Source organism: Leptosomus discolor, chromosome 15 (assembly GCF_034619465.1).
Source record: "Leptosomus discolor isolate bLepDis1 chromosome 15, bLepDis1.hap2, whole genome shotgun sequence".
In the NCBI taxonomy this organism is placed as follows: Eukaryota; Metazoa; Chordata; class Aves; order Leptosomiformes; family Leptosomidae; genus Leptosomus; species Leptosomus discolor.
Genome location: NC_141405.1, coordinates 1,746,150 through 1,769,627, shown reverse-complemented (window position 1 = coordinate 1,769,627; position 23,478 = coordinate 1,746,150). Strand labels below are relative to the sequence as shown.

The 23,478-nt window shown below is 41.8% G+C and overlaps 2 protein-coding genes across 3 annotated transcripts in view; both read left to right on the top strand.

Moving 5' to 3' along the window:
* NOL11 (nucleolar protein 11) lies at positions 1-13,082 on the top strand. Its single transcript, XM_086473439.1, has 18 exons — positions 1-171; positions 1,409-1,522; positions 2,683-2,739; positions 3,303-3,448; positions 3,689-3,746; positions 4,304-4,442; positions 4,841-5,038; positions 5,743-5,819; positions 6,558-6,681; positions 7,357-7,460; positions 7,741-7,818; positions 8,620-8,804; positions 9,060-9,185; positions 10,085-10,306; positions 10,804-10,882; positions 11,963-12,055; positions 12,377-12,484; positions 12,785-13,082. The coding sequence occupies exons 1-18, from the start codon at positions 22-24 to the stop codon at positions 12,896-12,898; spliced, it is 2,172 nt and encodes a 723-aa protein (XP_086329565.1). The 5' UTR covers positions 1-21; the 3' UTR covers positions 12,899-13,082.
* Positions 13,083-18,990: 5,908 nt separating this feature from the next.
* The window catches only part of BPTF (bromodomain PHD finger transcription factor), a 56,692-nt gene continuing 52,204 nt past the window's right edge, over positions 18,991-23,478 (top strand). For both annotated transcript variants that reach the window (XM_086473846.1, XM_009947757.2), the window contains exon 1: positions 18,991-19,630. In XM_086473846.1, the coding sequence (XP_086329972.1) occupies positions 18,991-19,630 (640 nt within the window). The remainder of the gene's footprint in view (positions 19,631-23,478) is intronic.

Sequence of the window (23,478 nt, the reverse complement as noted above, 5' to 3'; positions counted from 1 at the left end):
GAGAGGCGGCGGCTGGCGAAGATGGCGGCGCTGTGCGAGAGCTTCACGCTGTGCGGGTTGGGTCCCAGCGGCGGCGTCGGCCTCGGCGGCGGCCTCCTGGCGCTGGAGCCGGGCCCCGACCCCGACCACGTCCTGCTCACCGACCGCGGCAGGACGGCCACGCTCTTTAAGGTAACCGCCCCCCCCGTCCTCGGGAGCCGTCGCTGCTGCCGCCGCCAGCCCTGGCCTGTGGGAGGGTCCCCGGGCAGGGCCCCGGCGCCGGCGCCTCGGGGCCGCTCCCCCTCCTGCCCCGAGGGCGGCTGGGCCCAGCTGTCACCGGGTCCCCCCGCCTCGTCCGCCTGTGCCCGCTCCCCGCCGAGCCGCGGGCCGCCCGCCTCGGCTGGAGGCGAGGCAGCGGGGCTTTGGGCCGGCCCTGGCTGCGGGGAGCGGGGGCCGCTGCCCTGCCGCGCTCCCCTGCGCTCTTCCCTGACCCCGGCCGGCCCGCTGGCGGTTAGGCGGTTACTTGCGTGTTTCTCCTTTTGCTGCTTCTCTCACTCCATTCCCCGTTTCAAGAAATACTTCCAGCCCGAAGCCGCGGGGTACGTGACGTTCCCTTGCGGTAGCCAGGGTGACCGGCGCTTTGTCCGGCTGTCGATTCTGTGTGGGCTGCCTTCCTGTTGGCTGGAGGATGAAAGATTTTAGTTCGCAGCACTTGAAACTAAAAGTATGTTCGAGTGTCTTTCATGTGTGCATATATTTCAGCAGACCATAATAAGAAACTTCAGGGAAATATTTGGGTCTGTATCTTTAAATGGCTTTCACGTTCACGGGGCTAGGGGTTGTGTCTTAGTGGATGCATGGTACAACCTCCTTTGGGTTGTTCAGTCCCACCGCCAAGACTGTATGTGAGAGCATCGATGTGTTGGTAAAAATGCCCAGTGTAGCTCCAGGCTGAGGAGGGGGGGTTGTGTGCCTTCAAAGCAGCCGGACGTGAGTGTAGACGATAAAGTTCGTGGCTCTTGGTCTCAATAACTTGTATTGAAATAGGGTAAGAAAAAGCATGGTTCTGTGCGTGATAGTGACCGTTATTTACACTAGTGATTAATACCTTCACTTTGGAAAAGCCATGCGTCATACCTGTGCTTTGTGACATAAGCCTGTCTGACTGTTTACAGGTCAAAGTTATTTCTCCTGTGAAAATAAATAATTTCTAATTAACGTGGAGTTCCTTTGTGTTGCTCTGAATTTTTGTGGTATTAAAGTCAGAAACAGGAGCGCTCAAGCAGAATTTCTGAGAATAGCAGTTTCCGTATTTTAATATTCTCATTCAAACGATTGCAACCTTCCATTTCCTTTCTGTCTTGAGAAAAATTCCCGAAGCGTACCAGGCTACATTTTAATTACAGTGTCTTTGTTCTGACTCTTCCAGGTTTCGGATCAGAAGCCACTGGGTTGTTGGTCGGTTAAACATGGGCAGATTATCACATGTCCAGTTGTATGCAACTTTGAAACTCATGAGTATGTAGCTGTTCACGACGACAAGGTGAGATCCTTTATCTTTTCTTAAAGGACAAAAAGGAGATAGTGAGTCTTCTGAGTGGGGGTAGGTAGGGAAGAAGTCAGTAGTGCCAGATTTTTGGCTGAACGTAAACACATGGAGCTTTCAGCACCCTCTTGCAGTTCAGGTCATGTCTGCTCCTGGAGAGGACAGGGATGTGCAGCTCTGCAGCTGCACGGTGTGTTCTTTTGTTCGGGACGTGAAGATAATCAGCGGCCTTTTAAAAACAAGCATTCTCAGTGAAGGGTGCCTCGGGTGCGTTCTCTGAGGATAAGTGATCTCTCTAGCTGCAGGCTGGTTGATGTTTAGAACGGCACAGTAACTGTCCTGAAATGGTTAAAATAGTTCATACCTGCACCCTTGATTTCCTGCTCGTATTTTACAGTTCGACATTTGCTGTTTGTGTGCTTGTAGTGTTGGCTCAGCACACACTGAACCTTTGGCTTTTTTTTGATTGTTGTTGATGAAATATCTTTCCTGACCTTTCATTGTTGTTCTTATAGAATCACAGAATCATTTTGGTTGGAAAAGACCTTTCAGATCATCAGGTCCAACCATTATCCTAACACTGCCATGCCCACGACTGACCCATGTCCCTAAGCACCACGTCTATGCGTCTTTTGAACGCCTCCAGGGATGGTGACTCCACCACCTCCCTGGGCAGCCTGTTCCAATGTCTAACCACTCTTTCAGTAAAGAAATTTTTCCTAATACCCAATCTAAATGTCCCCTGGCGCAGCTTGAGGCCATTTCCTCTTGTCCTGTCATTAGTTACTTGGGAGAAGAGGCCAACGCTGGCCCCACTACAACATTCTCTTCCAGAACGGGTCATCTGTGTCAGTCTGTCCCCATCCCTTTTATCTACTTTCATTTAGAATTCTGCTGTATCTTTTTCCTTAACCTTACTCTTTCCTCTCCTTTTCCCAATTCAAGATTTCTGAGTTTGGTTTGTATTCCTGTTGTCTCTCCTTCAGCTTCTTTGCACGCAAACTTCCCCTGGGTCAGTTTCCACTCAGGTTCCCATGAATACTGGCTGTATGTTTTCCTCCTGTGTTTCAGTGATGTGCAATTGCTAGTGTTTTGCGTGCTGAAAAGCCCATATATTAGTCTGTTACTGTGCTTAAAAGATGATGCTTCTCTTAAAGGTTTTAAGAATATGGAAGAACAAAGATATTAACTTGGACAAAGTGTTCAAAGCAACGGTAAGTCGTGCATGTGCTCACTTTTACGTTAATGTTTTGAATCCTGATGGAGGGAAGAGATGACATTTTAGCTGACCTTTGCCTTAACTTGTGCTTCATGATGTTCTGGAATATTGCAAGGAATTCTTTTGGCCTGAGAGACATGGTCATCGAACTGTTACTCTTAAAATTATTCCTATCCCAAGTCCAAAGATTCAGAGGACTTTCTTTAAAGACAATGAATTATGTTCAAATACAGTTTTCTGCTCTGCACGTGGATGTGTTAAGCAAGCTTTGTGTTATGCCGTGTAACAGTTGTTCAAACTCCTTACCCTCAATTCTGATGTGACTCAGAAATGTGATGCTCATTGGGACGCTTTCCTGGCTTGTTGTTGGGGGGTGATTTGCGATATTCATAGCATTTCAGAAAACGGCAGCTACTAGCCCTACATTGTTACGGATCTTAGAGGTTCATCGTTCTTCTGTTACTCGTTATTGAAAGAATTTTTTAAAAGTCATGAGTAAAACACTTGGCTTTCAAGGCCACGTACTGAAGACCGTAGAAATTATCTTTTCCTGTATAGCTTTCAGCTGATGTGCACAGAATACATTCGCTACCCAGTGGAGGGCCCGTGGTACTGTTCAAAGGAGGTGGTGTTCGAACTTTAGATGTCCTTTTGGAAGCTCCGCAACAAGAAATTGAAAACATTGTCTCAGATGAAGTCATCAAGTAAGTGACACACCTTGATGAAGCTTGCTTCATGCTCGGAGGAATTGATGATCAAAGTTGTTCACTTTTTTGAGGGGTAGGGGGGAAATCTGAAGACTGAGATGTTGGGGTTGGGTGGGGTTTTTTTCCAACACATGGTTTTCAAAAATCTTAAAATGAGAGGCTGCCTAAGGAGCAGTGGGATGGCTTTAGGCATGGTCCTAGAATTTAGAAGACGTTCATACAGCTTTCTGGTTTTAGGTGGAGTGAAGCTTTTACGGAAGGTCAACAACCTGTCTTAATTTTCGCTACTGAGAAAGTGAGTTGAATACTTTTTTTAAAAAACTTTCATAGCAGCAAATCTAAGTGCTTTTTCTAAAATCCAGCACCTGTTTCATTGGATTTCAAGAGCTTTTATCATTATCCTGATTTAATCCATATCCTATATATATAGTTTCTGATACAATAGTTAACTTGAAGTTGTGTTGGTTTCAGGGCTGAGGAGCCTGACTCTTAGAACTTCAGAGAACAATGAAGATGAAATACAGTAGACAATTGTGTTACTCTTGATTGCCCTCAAATACTTGCTCATTGTGAAGAACTTATTGAATAGGATTTATGCTTTTTAGAAAAGTAATTATACATGAATGTGTCTTTATTCAGATGTTTCTTCCTGTGAATCTGTTTGTTTTATCAAATTAGAATTTTCCTTACATGCTTGAGCCTGCAGACTTCTCTGAATTAGGCTGTCTGTCCTATAGAAAACACAAATTCCTAATTTTGTTTAACATTCAAAGTTAAGCGCTACTAATATCTGAATTTCTGTTATCTCTTCTTTGTGTAAATTAAAAGAAAACTTTCTTTTTTTTGTTTTAGGATGGGGATTTTTTTGTCTACGTACAGAAACTTAAGACGAATAGTCTACACAAATACAAGCTTGAACAACAGGAATTATCTAAGCCAATGAGTTTCACAGCATATATAAAAAATCACATTATCACACTTCTGTGTTTGTGTAAGTTATGTTTTCTAATGTCATGTGATGATAAAGCGAAGAATTGCATGGAAGGACGTCAGATGTTGGTGTTCATGAATTACTGTTCAATATTTTCAGCTCTTTAAACTTTCCAAAACAGCTAGTGATAGAAGTAGTCATTAAATCTTCTTGGTATTTTAATGGCTGCAGAGGCTGACTGTTCCTAAATGTTGCGACTTGCACCTTGCAGATCTTGTACTAGCTATAGTTTTGTTTGCTGATTTGCATCCTAACGTGTCCTTTAAATACCCTGTATTATTTCTTCTTTCAGCACTCACTGGATTTTGTTCTCTTTGGATGTCCTCATGCCATATCATATCAAATAGTTTTTCCCCAATAACAGATGATAAAAGCGTCATCACTTTTTTCTTTGACAGATTCCAATGACTCTGTGTACAAGGTTCTGATACCTCTGCAGCAAAATGCTGAAGAGGAAGAGCAAACGCTGTCCAAGTCGCTACTACTAAACCTTTCAGTGTCTGGAAGTGTTCTAAAAGGAACTTCTTTTGTTGTTCTGGATAAAGACCACATCGCAGTGTTAGGAAGCCTGGCTGCATCTGGTGAAGAATCCAAAGGTAACTTGAAAAATCCGATTGAGATGTTGTAAGGTCTAAAATTTCCTTAGGAAAAGCAGTAAGTGGGAAACAGTGCAAATAAAATGCTAGTTGGCTCTTGAAACTAGTACATAGTTGAGCTGTGCCATTCAGAGCACCAGCTGAAAGATAACCTTTACAGTGAACTGCACAGTGGGTTGCAGGACTGCTTGCTGTTGCGTTTCAGTAGTTGCTTTCATGCTGTTGGCGAAACAGTTGAGAGGACATAGTAAGAGAACTCATGGATGGAGGGGAGTTAAAAGGAGGACTTGGACATACAAGGATCAATGCTGGGAAACAGACCTGGATTTCTTAGAGGCCATTAGGCCTAAAATAAGGAAAACCAACACCTCAGTCTCACACCTGAACTTCTGAAGTATGGGATCACGGCATGTGGCGTTTTCACAGCACGTGGCATTTTCTAACAAAATGTTCTGCGCTCCCTCTTGCCATAGCTTCTTGTTTAAAACTCTTTACTGGAAAACTAACTCATCTTTAGATATTTTTCTTGAGATCTAACCAGAATGACTTCATTGCTAATGTTGGATACCTTACTAGCTGAGCTATTTTGAAACAGTTATTTTGATCTCCTCAAGTGTTTTTAACTGAAAGTAGCAAGGGCAAATGCAGCATTTTTGGTTTGGGGGTTTTTTTGGGTTATAACATCTATCTCTTATTTTCCCTAGAGTGCCTAACAATATGGAATACAAAATTTCAGACATTGCAAACTTCAAAGGAACTGCCCCTGGGAACCAGCGGACAAGTAAGCTCAATCTTTAATTTGTGGTCCATAAGCTTTTCTGCATTTGACATGACAGCAGTGAAGAGACTGGTGGGTATCAGAGTTCTGCTTCTGTCTGGAAGAGCAGTGAATGCCAGCTTCTGAAATTAAATCAATATTGACCAGTCGATGAGCAATTTTTGTTAGAATATTTAGTGGCAGAATGGTGGCCGATGGCAATTACTTTGGTAATTCAGTACCTTCTCCTTCTGGTGGCCTTGATTATTTTGTGAGAGTGAAATGGCTGATTAAACAGAAAGCCCAGACAATAGCTGTTCTGTTCAGACAATTTGCAGTTGATGCCCTAAATGATCCCCATATCTCCCTAAGTAGCGTTTCAAGATGTTCAGGTGTCAGTTAATGAGTAAACTGACATCTAAATGAGAAATGCACTAGTGAAGTAGAGCAGCTGATGGGTTTTGTCTTAAAATTGTGCAAGAGGGAATTTAAAAAATAAAATTATCAAGTGGACTTAATGCCTTGGAGCCACTACTGTACTTTGAGGTCCCTAGAAAATATTCAACAGAATGCTTCTTATTTCTGTGTTTAAAATCCACAGTTAATGGCGGTCTGCTGACAAGTGTTAAACCTACCAAAAATAATTAAAAATAATCTGATTGCTGACTTTCAGTTGAATTTTGTAGTAAGCAGTTAAAAAGCTTGTGCAGGAACACACTTCTCTGCTCATTTCCTCATTAATGATGTTTTAATATTTTATAGTTGTGGTGTTATGAGAAAAAATTTTTTTTTACTCACGGGAAAGTGCTGACAGTAATTATGTACAAGTGTGAAACATCATCCTTGGCAGCTGCTGTAGGAAAGCTCAAGGACAATAAATCCCCTGGTAAGAATTTTTTATAATTAGTGAAAAGATCTCGTAAAAGGAAAACTTCTGAAATTGTGTAAAAATTATTTTACTATAGTCCTGTGAAATCAATTGAAGTAGCCACCTTGAAGTAACCTAACACTGTAATCTATTCCTAGCTGTTAAATTTACTGTTGCTGAGAACACCAAAGCACACAGATGTCTGAATTTATTGTGGCTTCGCTTAACCTGGGTTGTCAAATACTGAAATTACTGAATATACTGCAATGCTAGCTGTGGATACTGAAAGCAAAAGGAAGTGCTGTCTCCTATAAATTATTTTTGAAGAATTTGTGGTTAGATGGGGCAATTCAAACGACAAACCCTAGTTTGTAAATTTTAGTTTACAATTTTACTGTCGTTGTGTCTTTAATTTAGCATCGCAATGGTAAAATGTTGTTGCAAGTAACGCTCACAATAAATTGTGTAATAACTTGCTTCTCATCCTCTCCCAGAGGCTAAGTGGAAAAGGGGTGTGCAGAAAGGGTCATAGAATTACCTGCTGCTGAGATAAAACTGGAAACTTTCTTGGCATAAAATGACTTGGATGATAATTTAGGAGATACGTATTAGGATAAGAAGTGATGTCATGTTGTACTTTAATAAATGTGCTTTGAGTGTTACCTTCATATAGTTTCATTTTTGCGTTCACAGATGTGTCTTCATTTGTAAACTGGAATACCCTTGGAGATGAAGAGCTGGTGGTTTCCTTTCAGTCACAGCAGTCCGTAGCTCTAAAGTCTGAGTCCAGAATGACTGTAAGTTGGCCTTGGGAGCGTGTGAGGTTTTTGGTTTGGTTCTCTTGACTCTTCCCTATGCTTCTACTTTTACTTTTAGGTGTTGTAGCAGAAGGAAATGTCACTTTGCATTTGTCACTCGTTGTTTCTAACACTGTTTCTGGACTTGGACCTACCCAGTTACTAATTGTAGTCTGTGCAGCAAGTTGACACGTGAAGCTCCTAGTTACCTTGACTGAAATCCTTAAATATATACCATCTTTTTTGGAGCTGAATAATAACTTCTTGTTTTTCTTTATAGTTAAGATCAAAAAAGAATGCTGTTGCTAAAGTACAGCCAGATACCTTATCCGTTGGGCAGCTCTTATTAAATCTAAAAGTAAGTAAACCAAATATCCTAAAGAAGTATTTTGCTTCTGCCAGAATATTCTAGTTGTTTCCTAAGCTGTTGTCTTTTTCCATGTCTTCTTGCACGTATCAAGTTGAAAAAGCTGCCTTAAACAGGTGAGTTGAAGGATACTGTTATTATTGTGCTAGAGTAGTATTTGGACATGATGAAACTAAAGTTTTGTCATAGGAGTGTGTTCCAGAACTGTACGCTACAGGGCTTATAAGAGCTGTCTGGGTTCTGAAAGCTTGCACAAATTTATTAATTTTTAATGAAAATCCTCTCCTACAGTACATCAGGTGGGAGGTTATTTCATGTGAACTCTTACTTTTTGGAGCTGTTTTTAGATTCATATTGATGGCTTTAATTTTGTTGAAAACATTTTGGATCTAGAAAGTGAGAACGCTAGGAATTGCACCGCAAATATAGTGATAAGCTGTTGAGTTCCTTTCTAAAACTTGCCGCAAGTTGCACCCCTTCCTGTGCGGACGTACCTCTAGTGCTGCTGTGGCTGCCCCCCTCGGCAATGTTCCTGAAGTAACGGGCAATCCCTGAGCAGTCACTGAAAACAACTGCTTGCCTGAGTTCCAAGTGAGTCATGACCTCCATTTGGCTCTTTCATGCTTGAGGCAGACTACCAACATGCAGAGCTGTGAGGGGGTTTTGGTAAATTTTTTTTTTTTTAGCTTTAATTCCAAAATAAGTCTGTTGCTACTTGGTCTAATTAGTATCAGTACAGTTCTCAAGCCTATGCCTTGTACTTCTGAGTTACCCAGTATTTGTCATTTTCAGGATGCTTCTACAACTGCATTTGAAGACGAAGTGAGACAATTGATGTCAAAAGCACAGATGCCAGATTTACAAGCCACCATTGGATGCGTAGTAACTGCTCTTATAAACAGATGTAAAACAAATCCAAAGTACTACCCTCGAAATTTGCTGCTACAGATAGTCCAAACCCGAGACTTGTCTTACAGGTGATTATTCTGCATTTTTTTAATTGTAAGGAATGATTGTTAAAAATACACAAAAAAGTAGAAATCCAGTTATTTATAAAGCACTGTTGAGTTATCACAGTTTACTATCGAAGGTGCTTATGCTTATATTCTGATGAAGCTAGCACTTCCTAGATGGATTTTTGTGTAAAGCAAGATTAAATCTTCTGCATTAGTTGTCAATTTAGTTTTCAGTGGATGTGAACTATGCAGGCTATTCTTTTCATATTCATACAGTTTATGTCCAGATTTAATGGCTGTTGCTTTGGAGAAAAAAGATGTGCATCTCTTACAAATCTGCTTAGAACGGTTTCCAGATATTCCTGAAGAAATTACTTACACTTGCTTGAAAGTATTTTTAAGGTAAGTTGGAATCGTTCTTTTGATTTTTGTTTGGTTGGATTTTTTTCTTCACCAAACCAAGCCCCTTGATAAAAAGCTGTGTGATGTCAAGAATGTCTTTAATCTTGTAGATGAGCAATTAATACTGTGCACTAAATTCTTAATTCTGAGTATGGTCTTACAGACTGACAGACTTTTTACAAGATGTTCATTGCATATGTTAATTATAAAAACTACATTAATGGTAATTAAATGAACATGCCTTTTGGTAACACTGCTGGCTTCACTGCTACATGTACTGATACAGCTGTTTACTGTGCAACAGACTTAATTGGGAACTTACCTGGGGTAAGAAGCCCACCAAAAAAATCAGTTCTTGTAAGTTGATGACAAGAATGGCTTTCATATCCCAAAAAGGATGAAGTTTTAGGTAGGCACTGTAAACAAGAGAAACAACTGTTGTAACTGTTCCTCTAGGCTTCCAGAGCAAAAAGGATTCTTCTATTAGAAACAGCAGATCGTGTTAATTCATAGCTTAGAATTGTCAAATACTTTATTACTAAATATTAGGAAAATCATAAGTGTTTTATGGGTTGAAGCAGTCCCACTAAAGTCAGAATACATTAAAAGTCTCGAATGGGGTATAATGTTTAAATCAGCCCATGACAGAACATCTACTAATACAGTAATGTTGGAATAAAAGAGCAGTATATGTATTGTTCAAGGTTAATAATTACAAAATATTAACTGTGCTGTCACAGCCTTTATGCATTCTGCAAGACTGCATGTTTTAGTATATGTTTTTAATTTTATAGTAAGCTTCCAAGAGTTTGTAGTGTTTACTCCCATTGGGTTGATGGCATTGCTGATTTTAAAGCTAGTCATTAAAAACACTGAATGTCTGACATTTTCTTCTACAGCATTAGTGAAGCCTATCTTCAAAGAATAGATGTGAATCTAGAATCTGTAATCTGTTATATTGATATTGAATTCAACAATAAAGAAGTTAAGACTGAAATTGTAGAAAATGGTTTCAATGCAGAGCTGGAACAAGACATCTGGGATACTAAAGTCACAAAGGAAACCCATCTGAACACTGATGGTGAATTCTGCCCTGTTGGACCACAGAAAGCAGCATTACTGTATCCTCTCTGTTTTAATGAAGCAAAGTCAGTCCGTTATATGCGATATGAATGTTTATATTTAGTATTACTAAAAGATGCGTCTTCTGTTATTGTTGAAAATCTCTGGGAAGTTGTGATAAGAGAAGTTCCTACTCAGTAGAAAAATTGTTTAGAATATAAATAGAAACAATTAACTTCTAGAAAGCATCTACAATTACTTCTGTTATTGCAAAAGTGTACTAAAACTTTGTCTTTTCAAGAGAAAATAGCATCAACGATTTTGATGATTGCCTGCTGAAGCATGTTGGCCAATTACGTACTTGCAGTAAGCAGAACTGTTCAAGCTAGCTGTGTTGTGGTGTTTCAGTTGCTGTGTATATTTCATGGTAGAAATAAGGGAGATTCAAAAAGCTGAAATAGGACCTAGAGAAATATATTAATTGGAATTCGCTTTGCTTTGTAGAAACTGGTATTTTTTTTCCCTGCAATTTTATTTCCTTAATAGTACTACACAGAAATGCTGTTCTCCATTCAGCTTACAGTGAAACATTTCTTTTGCCTCATCTGAAAAACCTTCCTGCTCAGCACGCTGTTGTAAGCATGTTAAAAATGAGACGTTTAAAACCCCTTATTGTTTTGTGGGGAGGGAAAGGGAAGAGAGTATTTCAGTTATGTGTCAGAAACTTGTCACTGTTACTGGAGCCTGAATCACAAACTAATGCATGAAAATGAAATTAATATGGATAATGAGATTGAATGTTAACAAATGTCACATTTTTCCACATACATATGGAAATTTTATTATTTTTGTAGTCCTTATTTTAAAAAAAGTAAGAAACCCTCTTTATGACCCAGCCTACTTGGAAAATGCTGTTCACGTTTTGTTAGCAAGTACAGTACCTTTTGTGGAGTTCGATGCTTTCTAAGAAAGGAACGAGACATGCTAATTTAGTCAGTTCCATCAGGAACAGAAGTTTAGAAAATACAAGAAATAAACCGTACACTGTGCAAAATGCCAAATGTAACACAAATCAAACTCGAATATTCAATCTAAGATACTCTCAAATTTAAAAAAAAACAAAACAAAACAAAAAAACCTCCCCTGTCCTTCAAAACGGGAAATGTGACTTCAAGAACTGCATGTACTGTAGTACCTGAGCATATATGTGGTTTTCCAGTGGTTCAAAAAACCCACAAATCAGAACAAAGCTGATCTTAGCACTGATCCATCTCCTTAATTTCTTTTTTTATTGAGACAGAAATCTTTGACTTGTGCTCAGCACAAGATGATGTTGACCTGATTCTGACCATGAGCAATTTATTGTTGGCTGCTGACAGTGAAACTGGGACTAAAGTTGTTAGTGTTGATACAGTTTTTAGCAAAGTTCCTGGGAAAGTCTGCGTCTGAATTAAATTGCACTGACGCAATTACTAGAACAATGATTACCCCAGATGTAACTTTATGCTGAATATTGCTGGGAATTTTCAGACACTTGGCTATAGATGGTTTAAGAGAACCATAAAACTTATATTTAATGCATAATATGCAACATCTATGTTGCTTTAAAAATAAATTAAAAATAAATCCTTATGAGTATTATTGTGTGCAGGACAAAACTCCTCTATCTGTTAAATGCTTGTCCTTTAAAAATGTTCTGACTTTTCTACTTTTAGCTGTTTCTCAGGTATTTATACTACCTGTATGTGAAATGCAGTGAAAAAATTAACACCACTCTTCCTGGAACACGCTCTCCAACTATAAATCAGGTGAGAAACTGGTTCTGAGAGTTGTACTTCCTTTGGTTTCTGTGGTGTTTAATTTAGTGACTAGTTGTGAATATGTAAAATCATTTGAGATCTACGTTCACTCTACCAAGTATTGCCTGTCAGTATAACCTGTATGAAGTTAGATGTAACACAGCACTTCTTACTACCGGAAAATAGTCTTAATTGCCTTAAAATTGCCTTAAAAAATGAAACCATGCATTTTGCATTAGAATATAATGTTTCAGAGTTCAACTTTTAAAGCAAAATCTGTGTTATTTGCATATCATAAAATGTAAGTGTACTTTTCTTGTTTGTCTTCAGATTATGGATTGGATGTGCCTATTACTCGATGCTCACTTCACAGTTATGGTGATGCTACCAGAAGCAAAAGAGTTGCTTTCAAGCCTGCATAAGTTTGTGAGAGCCCAAGTAAGCTGCATCTTCTGGGATCATTATTTCCTTTTAGTATGCATTTAGAATATGGGTGTGAAGAGGAGGACAGGGGGCACACAACAACAAATAGGATAGTAAATCAAGTAATGTCTGTTCTCTGTATGCTCCTTCCTGAGCATGAAATGGCAGTTTCCCGTCTTCCTCATTTTGATTTCAAAAGCTGCTATATTTATTTGGTTTAAATATCTGAAACTGTGCAGAACCACAGAGAGTTCCACAGTATGAAAAGAATTAAAACTTATTTTACTGTAAATATCTGTGTTTTCTTCTTTTTAGGTACGGTTCTACTCCGAACTCAACAAGATTGAAGGAAGTTTGCGAGAATTACAAAGACTTAACCACCAGAAAGACTCTCAGACATATTCTATCGAAGTGCTGGAACTTATTTGAATTTGAATTAACAACACATTTATTTTTTATTGATTCCTTTTATGATGAGGATGTATTAGCACTCCATATTGGGGATGTGAAAAGTTGTTTTCTATGTAGGAGGAGCACGGTTACTCTGTAGCTACATGGGAGTTGTGAGTTTGAAACTTGTGTATTAAAAGCTCTCTTTTTGACTGGGTGAGAAGCTGGATGCTTGCTTGTATTCTCATGTATAATTTTGATACGTAATCATAAGAACATCCTAAAATACCACATGATTCTTGGCAAAGAGGATATTTGCAGTAAGGCTTCAACAGATGTTTCATCAAATGAATTGACATTTTTATTCTACTTGCTGCTTTTTTACTTAATAGTTGAAGTCTCTGATTAGATTCTTCAGAGCTCTCTTATCTCCACTCAGGTTATGAACTATAGATGAACTCACTTGGATTTGCTTCTTTGATTTTTTTCTATTTTTAAGTTGTTTTTACTTTGTCCAAAGATGCCTTTGACATTTGCAGACTAAGCTTAAACATGGGAGGGAGCTTAAGTGCAGGTATAGGGTTGTTACCGAACTCACACTGCTTTCTCTCCTATGGTATCACAACTCATTAGCGTACCCTTTCGTGATTTCTTTTCCAGTCCAACCAGGTCCTCTTATGCTGTTTTTAGAAAAATAGAAGGGAGGGGGTTGTGTAGCGGTTATTACTTAAAATTGTGAATCACAATAATCTAAAGCTGGTTTTGATGCATCACGTATCTGATAAGACCACCTGCATCCAGAAGCTGCCCACAGGTAGGGAGAAGCAAGAGGTGTCCAGCAGGAACTGGAGTCCTTCCTCAAATGAAGGAGCAAAGTGCAGTTATTCAATAGGATGTCTTGTTACAATCTTTATCTCGGAGATTGCCATCAGCTGAAGACGACTGTTCTCAAGCAGAGAGACTGCTACTCTAGAACATGCTCTTCTGCACAGACTTGCAGACTGGAGTTACTGGATTTCAGCATGATTAGCTTCGGCTTTAGAAATTTCTGAAGTTGAAAGATTTGATCCAAGATAGCTTCTGCTTTTTAAATACTCATCTCTTGAAATCTTGCCGATATATATTTGAAGCTTTGGGGGAAGGGGAGAGGAGCATAAATATAATATCAGGCAAAATATAATGTTGTGGACTTTGGAGTGAGTTTGACCATGCAACTGCTAACTGCCAGCACAGCTCAGAGCAAGAACGGTATCTTGCCGGTTAGATTGGAGCGAAGAACTAACCTAGCTGAGCGTAACTTCTCCTTTTGGGTAGTGATTTTTCTCTGATAGTGCTGGCTTAAGCGCATGTCACTGGAGACTGAGGAGACATCCAGTTTGATTTGGAGCAGAATGGTGGAAATCATTGTTTTGAATAAAAGGCTCCTGAATCTTTGTCAGGTTAAACTTCCTGGAGAATGCACAGCAGCATTTTCTTCCTTTCTCTGGCTAGAGCTAGAACATAAGATGATTCTGGCCAAAGTGCTAGGTGCATAACTTACTGGACTTTAGCTGTGTGACTTTTCAACAGCTGCACACAGTTAAAAGCCTTAAGACTCTTTGTAAGTTGACATGTTCTGGTTGTATACAGCGTTATTGGAAGTTGGTGCCAAATGTATGTGAAAGTAAAATCTAAAAACTACCCTGGGCAGCTTAAGAATCATATAGAGGGGTACTTCCTGACACTGGAAGTAGTTGCTTTTAATTTTCTGAACAAGAAAACTTAGCTCCAATTTAAAGTAACATCTTTACCTACGTCAGCATCTGTTTTCTCCAAGTACTTTTTCAAAGAGTGAACACCTCAAGTTAACTGTCCTAGGTTACAGTGTAAGATGTGCCAAAAAGAAAAAAAAAAAAAGGCATTCTATTACCATCTTCAGGAGCTGTTGAGACCAGGTGGGGCGGTGCTCCCTGCCTCCCCCCTCTGGACTATCTCCTGTCAATGGGCACAACAATGCCTTATCGCCTGACCCATCGATAACTCCCTCCTGGGCTATCTCCTGTTCATGGCCCATCAAGGAACTGCCTCACGACTCCCCATCCCATGGTGAGATGCTCCGCCCGGGGAGGGGGGGGAAGGAGCCAAGCAGTCCATGCCAAATAAAAACGGAGATCTCCAACACCCTAGCAGCCTTCTTCCACTGGATTCCCAGAGGAGTTTTTTCCCCCAGAGGAGTTTTTTCCCCCACTGGAGTTCCAGAGGACAAGAGCTACCCACCTACCACTGGACCTTCGGAGGAAGACCAGACTCTTTTACCTGATAGCTACTTCAACAGAACTACACCCATCGCTTCAGGAGGACTGCAGCCAGCATCTTATCGGGCTGCTACTGCCCCCCTAACAGGGGGTCAGGTTGTATTCCTGACTCTGTCAGTGTAAACCAGTGGGTTGGTTGTTTTTTCCCTGCCTTGTGTTTCATATATATATATATATATATATATATATATATATATTAGTAAAGAACTGTTATTCCTATTCCCCATATCTTTGCCTGAAGGCCCGTTAATTTCAAAATTATAATAATTTGGAGGGAGGGGGGTTGCACTTTCCATTTCAAGGGAGGCTCCTGCCTTCCTCCACAGACGCCTGTCTTTCAAACCAAGACATTAACCTCATCTACTACTGCTTGTTCTGTACAGCTTGAATTTTAGCATTTCAAAGTACATTTTAGCTTTAGATTGGTTTTGACTGTCCCTTTAAAAAAAAACAAGTGATGAACTAAAGTTTTATGAAAGCAACACTTGTTGAAGTATGTACAGAGGTATAAGTATCTATTGAATTGTACTTCTGATGAGGTGTTCACTTAAAACTGACTTGTTATAAGCTACTTGTGGGACTGAATATTCATCTAAATGAAAACTCCTCTGGGACAGGGGAAAAAGGAGTGGATAACCATAATGCTAGATTTCTTGGAGTCTAGTATAAACTGGGAACAGAAGCCTTCAGAGAAGGTAGACTTACATCAATACATGCTCAGAATAGCAAATAAGATGTTAAAAACTTTACTAATAACATGATTGAATATTAATATAATTCAGCATATCAGTGTATTGATATACTTTGGTTTTCATCATACTAAATAAAATGGTAATATATTGAATTACATCAGCAAAAGTCACGTATGCCCTTGCTTCCTAACGCCGACTTTCTTTAGTCTACAGCTGGGCTCTGGTCTAACATTCTTCGGCCACACCTTGGTGTCTTATGAATGTACATGTAACTGATGCTAGAGCTGAACACTTAAATTCAATGCCTCATACATGTTATGAAATAATTTGGAGGGAAAAATAATTTGGACAAAAGCAGCTCAGTAACTTAAGCAAGAGCATATGCATACTTATGAATACTATCCAGCTGTAGGTTCTTAAGTTTTTTCCCCTTTACCCTTGGAGAAAGGAACCCATCCAGACAACAGCTTGGAACAACTAGGCTATTCATCTTCTCCAAAGTGCCTTTTGAAAGAAGTCTTTCTCTCCATCTGTCTTGAGTATGGAGGCAGTGTGGGGCCTTCTACCAAAAATTCCTCTTCCTGCTGTATTTAATTCACTTATAAATATGCTCATTTAACTATACCAGCAGACTCAAAATTGGAACTTCAAGTTCCTGATGCAGATATGTTTTGTTCTTGGGAGTGGACATGGGTAGGTGAGTAGGTTAAGGGGTTATGGCTGATTTCTCTGTACTGAGCTAAGCTGTGTGTTGGAAAGGACTAATTTATAGTCCTGACTCTGAAAGTTAGCATACCTCTGTATGCATCCATGTCTCCACCTATGAAATTAAAGTTCTTTATGTCCTATTCAGCACTTCCACATCAACGACTGATAAGTAAGAGATGGGATCGAGAGAGAAGGTATTTTGGTTCACAATATTCAAAAGCAAATCATTCTTAGCACCTTTGATCTACTACAGGTACACAAAATCCACAGTGGAGATGTTAACGCTCTCATAATGCTACAGGCTGTGTGCCTATTAGTGCAGAAGATACACTAGATATCTTTGCTAGATTTCCAATGAATGTTTAGATGGCTGAATTCACAGGTGGTTTTTCCAAGATCACAAAGGGAGAGAGTGAGACAACCTACCTCAAAACATGTATCTGTGTATTCATGTATTCAAAGAGTTGCTATCATCCTTTGCAACCTTGTGAGAGGTAGCAAAAATTAGCCTGACCTAAGCAATCTAAAGGTAACTTTGAGAGATTTTCAGAATATGGCTTGATTATAAAGGTGTAAATGGGGTTAGGCAATGTTGTCTACTGCTCTTGCTGTGTCTGTATCATACTGTGTCTAGAACATGGCTCTGAGCCTGTGCAGCTGCATCGCTGAATATAAAGGAGTGCAACTGAATATAAAAGATGCAGATAAAAAGCTGGATATAAGACTGCAAATTGGGCTAAACCCTGCTGCCTGGTGCCATTGTGACATTGTTGCATGCTTGACACTGCAGCAGGTTTGTGGATTTAATGAGGTTCTCAGCCGGAGCAACAAGTTCATGAACAAAAGGCGCTTCAAAAATTACTATAGAAGAATGCAAATTAAATTACACATTGGATGTGTAACTGGCATGCTTATGGCATGACCAGTATTGGGGTTTACATCACACAAGCATAAGCAAGGAACTGAGAGAAAATGAAAATGTGAACACGCTTACTTGCTAATGATGAGACTTCAAACTCTCTGGGATCCCAAAGCTGTGTAGATTTAGCAAGGAAAAGAGGGCTGTTTGTAAGAAATGCAGGACAGTTACACGCCTTGGGCCAGCTTTCAACTTGTACTGCTTTTGCTCAGGAAACTGGTACACTGAATTCGAGTTGTGGCATTAGAAACCCAACAGTACGATTGGTTTATTTAGATTTGTAGCCCTATGGGGGCTCTGGCAAATAGGAAAACAAGAGGGAATACAAAATAGATGACTCCCATCTCTGTTTTGCAGTGAACTGCAGATAGCAGTTCAGAGAAAGATGGACAAAGATGCAAATGGCGGGGCCCTATGTGCTCTCGGTCTGTTCTGCTTCATCTCGACCCTGGCTTGGTAACAGCGTAAGAGGGTTTTAATTTCTGTATAATGGGTGAAGGTGTAAAACACGTCGAGATGAATGTAGCAGTGGTCAAGGGGGCCTGCTTCGTGCTGAGGGCGGGCGGTCTCTGCCTCAGCGCGGCGAGGAAGGAAACCTCTCCTGAGGGGAGACGTGGTGGCTCTGGTTTTGGCGGGCGCTGCGGCGGCGAGGGAAATTCCCCGTGATGAGCCCCTGACCGGGGCGGAGGGGAGGGCAGAGTCTGTCGCCTACCTGCGCTCACAGCTGTCCCCTGCAGAGGTGCGCGGCCGGCGGAAGCCGTGGGACTTGGAGCTGCGGGGAGGCAGCCCGGGGGGGACTCCCCTTAGGGTACGGGTCGAGCTCTGCGAGAGAGGACCGGTAACGGGAGTCGCTATTCAGGTGTGGGGAGACGGTGAGTCCGGGGGACGGCGGCCGCGGGGCAACTTCAGCCGTCGGCGGGGGAGCGCGGCGGAGAGCCCCGGGAGCGCCCGGCGCCGGGGCTGAGGGGAGCCTCGTGGTGGGCGACGGTGGCGGGGCAGCGCCTCGTGACAGGTGGCGGTGAGCCGGGGCGGGGGGCAGGGGGCTGCGCTGCGTGCCAGTGAAGCGGAAAGCGGCAAACAGAGCGCGAGGGTAGCACCGGCGGGGCGGGGGGCGGCCGGGCAGGGCGGCGGGGGCGGCCGGGGGGCGCGGAGCCGCCCCAGCGCGCCGGCTCCAACATGGCTCTCGCGGCCGGCGGCGGCGGCGCCCCCTGGCGGCGGCTGACGGGCGCGGCCGGTCACGTGAGGCGCTCGGGGCCTGCTGCTGCCGCCGCCGCTTCCCCCAGTCAGAGCGGAGCGAGCCGAGGCAGAGACGAAGAAACAAGATGGCGGCCGGTGGCGATCCGGAGCGGGACGCCGGCAATTCGGATTGAGCCCTCGGCCCTCACAGCTCGGCGGCCCCCCTCCCCGGCCCGGATCCCTCGCAGGGGGGGGAGCTTCCCCGTAGCCGCCTGTCCGGACTCCGAGCGCCCTCCCGAGCCTTCCTTCCCCCTCCCTTCCCCCCTCGGCCAGCGCCCAGAGATGCGGGGCCGGCGAGGCAGGCCGCCCAAGCAGCAGCAGCCGGCGGCGGCCACCGCTCAGGCGAGCTCCCCGGCTCCGCCCGCCCCGGCGGGCCCCATCGGGGGGCTGAGGTCCCGGCAGCGGGGCAGCAGCCGCGGCAGGTGGGCGACCTCGGCCCAGGCGGAGACGGCGGGGCCCAAGCAGAAGGGAGCCGGGGCTGCCCAGGCCTCTTCCCCCGCCACCGCCTCCCCCAGGGGGGGCAGCAAGAGGAAGGGAGGCAGCGGCAGCAGCAGCACCCCTGGTGGGGGAGGCAGCAGCGGTAAGGGTAGGGGCAGGGCTGGGGCTGGAGGAGCAGGGGGAGGAGGCGGAGGAGGCAGCTGCAACAGCCAAGGCAGGGCTGCCTCGTCCAGGAGGAGCATCAGCAAAGTGGTGTACGATGATCATGAGAGTGAAGAGGAGGAGGAGAGCATGGTGTCCGAGGAGGAAGAGGAGGGAGACCCCGAGGATAACCAGGACTCCGAGGAGGAAGAGGAGGAGGAGATAATGGAGGAGGAGGACGACGACGACTCTGACTACCCTGAAGAGATGGAGGATGAAGACGATGCCAGTTATTGCACTGAGAGCAGCTTCAGGAGCCACAGCACCTACAGCAGCACCCCAGGTAGAGAGTCAGTGGGATGAACTAAAACAAGTCGAGGGCACCCCACATGCTCCCTCTAGGTTTGCAAATACAGTCCGCACGCATTCTTCCTCCCATGCGTGTATGTAAGGGATGCCTGCAAGCACTCACAGGGAGAGAGGGGTATGCAAATTAACGACTGGCAACCCCACGGATGCAGGGAACATTAGAAGATGCTTACAAACACATGCACTGAGAGGAGGGAGGGAGGGAGGGCAGTACATGCTGTAACAAGGGGATGCTTTGCAAATATGCACGGAGATTCTAGTGACTGCAGAAATGAATGATACACCAGAACGTGTTGCAAACAATGTCATAAGTGTATGGAGCATTCATTTAATATTTAAAAACAAGGGAAACGAGATGCATGCCTTGCAAAGAGGTCCTTTCAACTATACACAGGAAAGGGTGGCTTGTGCTTGCAAATATAACTTGATGTTAAAAGGAAAGGAAGCACATGCAACTTGAAGTGGCCTAAAAAAAACCCCCAACCATAAACACTGAAAATTTTCAGGCCCTTGAAATCAGAGGTATAACTGGATCCAGCATTTACTGGCTTTAAGACAAAACTAGCTTTCCAAGGAGGGAAATGAGGTGCATTGTTCAAAATGGAGATTGCATTGTTATAGTTTGGGGAAAAGTGCACAGGGCCTCATTGCAAGGGTGTAAACCTAGTTTTAGTTAAACACAAAGATTAAAAGGTGGAGGTTGGGTCGAAAGTCTTGGTTTTAAATACTGCATTTATCTTAAGATACAGCAACCTTTAAAACTCATGTTGGGGCTAAAACTCGTTAGACATCACTGTGGTTATTTTTTTAACATCTAGTGGCAAATTTGGGCTCGAATTTTTAAGGCCTGCGCTTCTGTTTGTCCTTAATTAGTTCATTAACCATGTGGGTTTCAAGTTTCAAAAATTATTTTATCTAAACTTAAACACTTCGGATTTATTTGAATTCATTCCAGAATGGAGTTCAGGCTTAGGATATATGTGTGTATATATATATTTTTTTTTAATTTTTTTTTTTAAAGTCTCTTAACCAGGAGAGTAGTTAAACTTAGGGATAACCTAGGACTGTTTCTGAATTGGGCTACAGGGTAACTAACAGACACTGCTGTTATACCAATATTTGGCCAGTTTGGAAGGGGGGAGGAACAGGTTGTTGGTGTAAATGCATTGCATCTTAATTAAAAAAGGAATGTAGTTTTGAGTAGTTAGCTGATGACTTTTCAAAAGCGGGAAGTACCGGCTACTGAATGTGTCATTTGTTTTTATTTAGGTGAGTTAATGGTATCAGCTCATTATGTGACTTCATAATAGTCCTTTAAAAAATTCTGTCTTTACATATTTTTTTTTTAATGTATATCCATATGCTCAGGAACCTAAATGAATCAAAATAAGTACATACATTACTAATGAACTTAATTTAGAAATTTTTTTTAAGATGTTAACTTACCTGTTGCAGGGATGTCCTGCAATCAAATTGAAATTTTTTGGTATTTATTACTTTAAAGATTGAGGTCTGGCTTCACAGAAGGAAAAAAAACCCTGTAAAGTACTCTCTTGACTTTTAACTCTTAATTTTCTGCTTAGTTGTGGTAACTTTAATTTTTATTACTTTTTTGGGGGGTGCTTTTGTCAGGGAAAGAATATTTTTATTATTTTAATTGGCTAGGTTTAAAATGAATTCTACAGGGTATGGGTGTATTCAATTTTTGAAATGTACTTAAGTGTTTTGGCGAATAACAAGATAGTTCTGTGTGCATTGTTGTGCAAGTGTAGACAGGTTTTATGTGGTATTTAGGTGTATCAGAAACCATTTTGATAATTTATATGTTTATTTCTCACTTGGTCAGGGTAACTTAGTTTAACTTTTTTAAGATAAGTTTAAGTATAAGCATTTTCATCCTTTTTTTTTTTTTTTTTGTATATACTGAGTATTTGATAGTTAAAACATCTATGTTGTTACTTTGGCAATTTACTGGCAGTTCTCAGTAGTTCAGTATTTGCCTAAAGGTCTCCCTCCCTCGCAGACATGCTGTTGCCCTTCTGCAAAGAAAGTACGAAGTTTTAATTCCATCAGCTCAGTCTGTGCCTTGTTACTGCTGAACAAATACCTATGTTGCGAGCACTGCTACATAGTGGTGCCACTCATTGAAATCTTAGTTTTATCATAATCTAGGAAGAGATACTTCACATTAGAACAGCATTACTAGGCAAGGAGAAGATTCACCTAGCCTCAGTATCTCCTTATCTGATAATGGCCAGTGCTGAGAAGAGTGTGAAGCACAGGACAGGCACACAGTGATGTGCGTTCAGAGTTCCTTCATGGGCTCCAGTGCTCTTTGACTCAGGTGCGTGCTGAGCCAGGATTGGTCTTTAGCTATGTTTAGATACGGGTTTTTTTCTTTCATGTATTTGTCTTCAAACCAGACAAATTGCAATATACAGGCACAAAGTTTGTGTGGTTAACTGGATGGCTCGGAGGAGTGTCTCCTCCATTGTTTGAAACTGGCCCCTGACAGAACCATGCGGTTCCCACTGGGGTTTTTTTCTACTAGAAGAGTTGATGAACGATCGTTCTCTACTTACCTTCCCACAAGCATGTGCAGCCTGAATTACTGCCACTTTCAGGGTGTAGTCTTGGGGGCTGAAGAGTTTGATTTTTGAGAGCAGGGTATTGAAAAATTGCAGTCCCTACCAACCAAGATTTTACACAGAAATCACATCCCACTTAAATGGGTGACAGACTTTTTACAGTTTTTTCAAACTTACATCGAACAATGAATTAAAAGATCCCAGTGCAGTGCCTCTAGCCAAGAAAGGCTCAGTTTTTGTGCTCTGCTGGGGAGTTTGCAGTATGTATTGAACTTGGATGTAGGAGTAGGTTTTTTACTATGTTATTATTCAAACATTTAAAGAAGCAAAATCTTAGGAATGGTGAAATGCCTTTGATGTGACACTTAAAAATGATACAGTGAAGGCTTATTATGTGAATGCATATGGTGTTTATCATTGCTTTTTCTTCTGCTGGACAGACTCCTGGTAGAGGGATTTTGTGTGTGTGAGTAATGTCACTTCTCTCTTATCCCTTTGTATCCCTAGAAGGTAGATGTACTTTTAGGATAGGTGTCTTAGAAGTCTTCTATCACTAAACATTTTTACCATTACCTGTCCACTGTAAGTCTTACTTTAGGCTAGTCACAATTGCATTGTAGATACCAAGTATTTTTCTGTATGTTACAGAATTTTAAAATAAGGCTTTAATCAAGATGACTAGAAGTCCTTCATTTTCGGTTTCTCGTTTTTCTTTGTCAAAAACTTGGAAAACTAGCTTTAGGAAGAGCTATGCATTTTGGCTGAGATAATAATCCTCAGTCAGTCTAACAAGCAAATGCATAGCAATGGAGTTGTGAGCCAAAAGGTTTGTCTTAAAACACATTAAATAAAATTTTTAGATGGATTTTGCTAATCTGTGGGCATTTACAGTGACTGACCGTCACTTCCGTTAACCAGTTACTTCACCGGTGGGCTTTTACCTTCGAAGTGAGTTTAACTGGAAAGGGGGTGCTGCATTTTTTGTGCCTGTAGTAATGTTATATCTTAATGCGTTTTCAGGCTCTTGAAGAATTGTTTAAGTGCAGACATGGAGATACAACAGTAAGATATGCAGCTTCTTTTGTCTGTCATGTGAGAAGATTTACCAGCCTTTTTACCATCTTACCCAGGGTACCCTGTTCTCTAAATTAAATCTGGCCTGCTCTTATTTTACCATTTAGTAATCTGAACTTTGATTTGTCCTCTGGAGGAACTGTCACTAGTTCATCATGCC

Excerpts from the sequence above, each read along its gene's own strand:
- NOL11 (XM_086473439.1), top strand. The coding sequence starts at position 22 with ATGGCGGCGCTGTGCGAGAGCTTCACGCTGTGCGGGTTGGGTCCCAGC. Across the intron at positions 7,819-8,619 it reads AGCTCTTATTAAATCTAAAA|GATGCTTCTACAACTGCATT; the intron begins GTAAGTAAACCA and ends TGTCATTTTCAG. Across the intron at positions 10,883-11,962 it reads TTCCTGCTCAGCACGCTGTT|CTGTTTCTCAGGTATTTATA; the intron begins GTAAGCATGTTA and ends TTCTACTTTTAG.